The sequence below is a fragment of the Peromyscus leucopus genome, chromosome 3, assembly GCF_004664715.2.
Source record: "Peromyscus leucopus breed LL Stock chromosome 3, UCI_PerLeu_2.1, whole genome shotgun sequence".
Lineage (NCBI taxonomy): Eukaryota > Metazoa > Chordata > Mammalia > Rodentia > Cricetidae > Peromyscus > Peromyscus leucopus.
Genome location: NC_051065.1, coordinates 138957844 through 138964701, shown reverse-complemented (window position 1 = coordinate 138964701; position 6858 = coordinate 138957844). Strand labels below are relative to the sequence as shown.

Below are 6858 nucleotides of genomic sequence, written 5' to 3'. Positions count from 1 at the left end.
ATAAGGAAACTTTAGTATTGGGTGTATCACACCTCTGTGTGATCAAGAATAAACCACTTCACTGGGAAAATCAAGAGAGGTGTTTCCAAGATAGGAATAATGGAACAACCCTATATATAATCCCAGGACTTGAAAGGCTGAGGTAAGAGAAGAGAATTCTGTGAGTTTAAGGCAAGCCTGGGCTACAGAGCAACCCTGTCTCAAACATCAACAACAAAAACCACAGAAAAGAAAAAAAGTTTTTTTATAAGATGTGTTATGACTCATATATATGAAAGTGATATATGTAACAGATATTGCTGCTGTGATAAGAGTCACCAATCTCAAATGAAGAAAACTTACAAACACTCATTACATTTTCTCGTCAATGAACTGTAGGTTTCTTAAGGAGGAGGAGGGCTACATCTCGCTGAATCTTTTCTTCTTACCTCTAACATGTGCCTAGCACCTGACAGGTTTCCAGTAAACGCTGAGTCAGCAAATGAGGGCATACTAAATTCCGTATTACATTACACCCACCCATTTAAAGTGTATACCTCAAAGACCGGAGAGATGGCTCAGCAGTTACAATTGTGTACTGCTCTTGAAGAAGGCCTGACTGAATTCAGTTCTCAGCACTCACATTGGGTAGCTAACAACTGGCTGTACCTCTAGTTCCCAGAGCTCTCGTGCCCTCTTCTGGTGTCCACTGGTACTTCAACCCACTTGCCCCTATTCCTGGCTCCAAATCAAGTCTAGAAGAAGGAGGAGGAAGAAGATGAAGAGGAAGAGGATGAAGAAGGAGAAAAGGAGAGGAGAGAGAAGAAGAGGAAGAGGAGGAAGAAGGAGAAAAGGAGAGGAGAGAGAAGAAGAGGAAGAGGAGGGAGAAGAAGAGGAACGGGAAGGAGAAGAAGAGGAGAGAGAAGAGCAAGAGGAGGGAGAAGAAGAGGAAGAAGTGGTGTGAATTCTAATTGGTATTAATAATAAAAACCCAGAGGCAGATATTGGAGTAAATGCTGAAAGCAAAGAGACAAAGGAGCAAGCCACAGCCTCGTCTTATCTCTAGGAATCCTCAGACTGAAAGACGGGTAGAGCTCTTGTCTCCACCCCACCTCATCACTTCCTCTCTCCACCCAGCCAATTCATTTCCTGTTTCCTCCTTCCAAGTGCTGGGATTAAAGGTATGTGCCACCACTGCTTGGCCTCTAGCGAATAGCTCCTCACTCTGATCTCCAGGCAAACTTTATTTGTTAGAGCACAAACAAAATATCACCACGAGGAAGAGGAGGAGGAGGAAAGTAATACTTGTAATCCCAACATTCAGGAGGCTGAGGTAGGAGGGTCATCTGACCTGAACTCGTGTATCAAATACTAGACCCGCTAGGGGGAGAGAGAGAGAGAGAGAGAGAGAGAGAGAGAGAGAGAGAGAGAGAGAGAGAGAGAGAGAGAGATCCTGTTTCAAAAACACACAGCACACCAAACCCCAAACAAATCAAAATAATCTCTTATCTTCTAGGAGCCTATGCTGGTCTCTAGGTAAATTTTATGTCTATCTTCATATTCCTACAAAATACTGAACTTGAAAATCTATTTGCATTGTAAAGGGGATTGAAGCAAGAGCCAGTTTTGAAACCATAGTCCCACTTCTTACCACCTGATAACTTTGGAAATTTCATATTTATTGGCCTTAGAGTTGCAAAAATTAAATGACGTGAAATCGGGAGCATGTTTGTGTTACGGCAGAGGAAAGTTAAGAACCAGTATTTCATTTGGCCCTGCTGGGATTATATTTATACACAAAGTCTTAGGACATTTTCTTGTTTTTTTGTTTTGTTTGTTTTTTGTTTTTTTGTTTTTAGATAGGGTCTCATGTAGACCAGGCTGTCCTTGAACTTAGTAGGTGTACCCGAGTGGAACTTTGATCCCCTGATCCTCTTGCGTCCACCACCACAATCTCTGAGTGCTGGATCACAGGCTGTTGTACAGGACATGACCCAAAGCAGTGCCATTTTCAGGATTCCACCTGGGCCTGCTTACCAAAGATAATCACAGCTGGGCTTGCTGACTGTGACCTTTCCTCTTGGAAGGAAAGAGGGGGTGAGGGGGATCATGGAACCCTCACACTGAGGATTGAGCCACTCAGTCCAACCAGTGGTATGCAATTCTGCCTTAATTGCAGGTGGCCTTGGGGGTGGAGGACTCTCTCTGGGTGGGGCTAGAGCGTACAGGCAGAGGGTGAAGGGGGGAGGCTCTATTTACACACTGAGGGGTGGGTGAGTGATCCCCATATTGGGTGCTGAGCTTCCAGGGAAGCCGCTTTTAAGTCATCCATGGTTCCGCCTCACCCATTGCTCTGTAAATAAGCCTAATGAACTTATTGGTTCCTCAGAATGTACTTTGGTGGTAGTTGGGACTGTAGGAGGGTGTAGATGTATTTATATTTCCCCTAGGGAAGGAATTTTAGCAACACAGGCATATATCATAGAGATAGGTGCTTGTACTTTGTTGAAGCAGTTGAGGGACCCTCCCCTCCCTTCCTCCCCCCCAAGGCGTTGGGTTACTACCTGTATATTGGATTTGCTCACACAAGCAGTTTGTCTTGTATTATCTGTACATCTTCCTGGCCATTGGTAGTTCTATAGTGACCTGTCAATAACCATCAAGAGCCTCAGTGCCTAGGTGCACTTCCCGTTCAAGAGATGTAAAGCAGCAGGCACTTAAAGTTTTTCTCTCATTTCTAGCTCCTTTCTTTACAGTGTCTTGGCATTTTCTGTATGGTTGCCCACTGCTAAACCCCCTGTTTTCAAAGTTTAGAAAAGAGCTTTGCTTCTGTACTAGTGTGGATTGAAATTCGAGGTCTACAGACCACCTTTATTCTACATTGGTAAAACGGGGGAAAACACCTATTTTGGTATTTATGGAGGTGGCTCACCTCTATAATCCCATATTGAGTCAGGGGGATACATATAGTGTGAGGTCCTATCTCAAAAATAAAAACCCAGTCCATTTTGCAAAGTTGTTCGAAAATCATCAGGATTACAGTGCTTAACCTTGGTTCTCAAAGGAACCGTCTTTGGTAGAAAAGGACACCTCTGGCCTTCAGGAGTCCTGGCCCTTTAAGACCGAGCCGCCCCAACCTCCAGCGCGCGTCTCCCCGCCCCGCCCCTCGGATTTGGGGGCGGGACCTCCGAACCCGGAACTGACGGCTACGCGTAGCCGGTGCGGCCAATCGGCGTCCCGGAAGCCGCGAGTTGCGGCGTCTGAGCCAGTGAATGACAGCAGCGCCGCCCGCCGGTCACAGTCGTGGCCCCGCGGGTGCCCCGAGCCTCCTGTCAGCGCGCCCCTCGGGAAGGCGAGCGGCGCGCCTGCGGCCCGAGGGCCTCCCCGCTCTCCCCGGCCCCTACCCCGCTGTCCCTCCGCTGCCGGCGCCATGGGCAGCGAGCAGAGCGCGGAGGCCGAGAGCCGCCCCGGCGATCTGAACGCCTCAGGTCGGTGCCTCACCTCCCGCCCGGGCGCTGCTGGCGGAGCCGGCGGCCCACCGTGGGCCGGACCACGGAGAAGGCGTGGCCTCCCCCGAGCCCCGGTCCCCTAAACCGGCACGCTCAGCTTCGCCCTGATCTTTAAAAGACGACCTCGTGAACGCTCGGTTCCAGGACTCGGCACTGACGCCGAGATTTGGCTCACTGTGGATGGATCCTACCCAGAACCTCTAAGATCAGGCTTCCTGAAAAAAACGGGGTGTCGAGGTTCCCTTTTAGGAGGGACCTGTGAGCGCTGGGCGGTCGCCTTCAATGTTTGGGTGTAAATGTTTCCAGAAACTGCTTTTTCACTCAGGTGTCATGGGCTGTGGTTTTTTTGTTGTTGTTGTTGTTTGTTTTTAATAAGTTGGTCAGATGGCAGGCAGGGTCTGGCGTATTTTCTGTGGTCCACATTTTTTTAGCTTTCTCTAAGCGTTTGAGGTAGAAATTGGAAGAGTATTGTGCTAGACCTGTAGTGAGTGCTCAATAAAGCAGTAGTAATTGAAAACCATTTGGTCTTTTTTTTTTTTTTTTTTTCTTTGTTACTCACTTAGTTAACCTCTGAAACTGCACTAGACTGGGTAAGCTCAGGGCCTCGTTAGTCAAGACCCCTGACCTAAAAAGAATCTTCAGAATGGCTCTCTACTTGGTAACATTTGCCACTCAGAAATGTGGAAGCTAACAGATGTAGGGGATGGTTCATGCTGAAGGGCATTCCTCAAGACCCGCTGTCTGGGAACTTGCATCTACTAGCTTTGCTGTGTTTCCTTGGAAGACCCAGAGGGTCGTGTCTGTTGATAACGAAATCGCTGTGATGGCCACCTCTGACTTTCTTGCCTCTATGCCCCGCCAAAAGCATAGTTCAGGGGACAGAGCTTGGCGTCCTTTAACACAGTTGCTCATTCAAGAACCAACCGCATAGACTTATTTCTAATAGAATTTGCTTTACACATGTTTATGTGTAGTATTTATAGTAGCCCCATTTTTACACACATCTTTATCCATTTTATGCATAAAATAATAGAGGTGGACTAGAATGCTTTGAAGTCCCCTTTCCTTTGGAGTCTGGGGAAAGGAGGAATCATGTAATTTATAACAGGAAAGATGTTTTGGTACTGCTTTTGTAAAAATGTTAGATGGATTACCAAGCCAGGATAAACTGTTCTGAAAAGCAATAAAAGTGGTAGAACACCCCTCCCAGCCACCCTCCCCAGGACAAACTCCAAGCATCAGGAGAGGCTAGTTTCCAGAAGGCGGAGTACTTCCGTGGTATCCTCAGATCTGACTGATGAGCCTGAGTATACCTATTGCCTACTAGAACCTTTGAGTATAAGACACTTTAAGGATTCATTCTTGTTCCAACCAGGAAAATATTTGGGTGAGAAGTCTTGTTCTAGGGAATCCTTGGAGGATTGCACCTCTTCCCTCCCAAGGAACCTGAAATCGACATGCTCCCGAAGTCCCTTCCATTTTCTGAATGCTGCCCCAGTCATGCTGCACTAAGGCTCACTGGAGCCTTGGGAATAGACTTATCATTGGGGTTTGAAACCAGAGGCTTTGGCCAAACTGGCTCGGTTCAGCACACTTGGCTGGCTTTGCATTCTATGTCACTAAGAAGGGTCCTTGTCCCCAAGGACCCAGAGACTTCAGTGCCTTTCCTAACTCTGTTTCTAGGGCTGTTGGCCTTGGACAAGTCCCAGAAAATTTTGTTCCTTCATTTGTAAACTATGGACATATATCAGGAGATCAGGACAATCAAAAAAAGGAGATGTTAAAAAAATCTACATATAGGAAATATTTAAAAAATCTGCCCATGCTTTTGTGTGTAGAATAATAAAATGCTTGGTTATGCAAGAGTTTCACACATGTTATATGTTTCTATATGTTTGAGAGTTTTGGTTTTTTTAATGTCCTGGGCTAGGGCCTTAGCTTAGTGGTAGGGCACTTGCATAGTATTCGAGAAGCTCTGGTTACGTTCCTTAGCACCACAAAAAAGAAAGAAAATAGAAATTCCATAGTCTGCCTATGCCAGCCCCCACTACGTAAAAATATTCATTTTTTTTCTTCCTTGGAGACAGTGTTTCATGTACTCTAGGCTGATCTATCGCTCCCAACGCTGTAAATTATTTTATAATGTGTGCAGGTGTTTTGCCTGCATTCATGTCTGTGCATTACATGTATATAGTGTCTGAGGAGGCCATAAGAGGGCACGAGATCCACTAGAACTAGAGTTACAAATGGTTTCTCACCAACATGTGAGTCCTGGGACTTGAACCAAGGTCTTCTGGAAGAGCAGCCCTTAACCACTGAGCCATATCTTCAGCCCCTGTTCTTGAGTTTTTATCTTCCTGTCTCTACCTCGAGGAAGGAGATATGAGCCACTATGTCCAGCTGAATAACATTCCCTCATAGTATTTTGTTGTTTAGTTTTATTTATTTATGTATTTATTTATTTATTTATTTATTTATTTATTTATTTATTTATTTTGAGACAGGGTATTACTGTGTAACTCTAGCTATCCTGGGATTCCAGGCTGGCCATAAACTCACAAGAGATCTGCCTGCCTCTGCCTCCGGAGTGCTGGGATTAAAGGTGTGCATCACCACACTAGCATTTGCTTTTAGGTTTTTTTTTTTTTTTGGTTTTTTTTTTTTGGTTTTTTGAGATAAGGTTTCCCTGTGTAGTTTTGGTGCCTGTCCTGGATCTTACTCTGTAGCCAGGCTGGCCTCGACTTCACAGAGATCCTCCTGGCTCTGCCTCCTGAGTGCTGGGAGTAAAGGTGTGCACTACCATCACTCAGCTGTTATTGTTTGTTTTTAAGCCTGAATCCACTTCAACATCTCAAAGACAAAAAGTAGCCAATACCACTCTTGGGAGAAGTAATTTATCATTTTAAATAAGGATGGCTTTGACGAGAAGCATGTATGTCAAGATCAGAAAAATCTCTGTATACTGTGAACTACTCTTTCTAGTGACAATGTTGGTGGACAGTGGTGGCTTCCCATCATGCACTTCCTGATCTGTGTCACTTGATTTGCAGTGACCCCCTCTCCAGCTAAACATCGGGCCAAGATGGATGACATCGTGGTGGTAGCTCAGGGTTCTCAGGCCTCCAGGAATGTCAGCAATGATCCTGATGTCATCAAGCTGCAAGAGATTCCAACCTTCCAGCCCCTTTTAAAAGGTGAGAGGTTATACCCTGTATTATCTGGACTTGCCGGGAAGGTTTAGATATGGCCCTGCTACTCTTTCCCCACAAATCTGCATGCCTTACTCTTTTGTCTCTCTTAGGTCTTTCCTTAATTGGCATCTTCTCTGAAAAGTCTTCCTTGACTGCTCTGTCTGAAGTTGGAGTCTCTT

The 6858-nt window shown here is 45.7% G+C and overlaps 1 protein-coding gene across 2 annotated transcripts in view; it reads left to right on the top strand.

Moving 5' to 3' along the window:
* The first annotated feature begins 3190 nt into the window (after positions 1 to 3190).
* The window catches only part of Borcs5 (BLOC-1 related complex subunit 5), a 77908-nt gene continuing 74240 nt past the window's right edge, over positions 3191 to 6858 (top strand). Inside the window, exons 1-2 of one of the 2 annotated variants that reach the window (XM_037204051.1) lie at positions 3191 to 3467; positions 6539 to 6682. In XM_037204051.1, coding sequence (XP_037059946.1) covers positions 3410 to 3467; positions 6539 to 6682 — 202 coding nt within the window. In that variant the 5' untranslated portion in view covers positions 3191 to 3409. The remainder of the gene's footprint in view (positions 3468 to 6538; positions 6683 to 6858) is intronic. The other variant, XM_028894457.2, reaches the window with a different exon arrangement.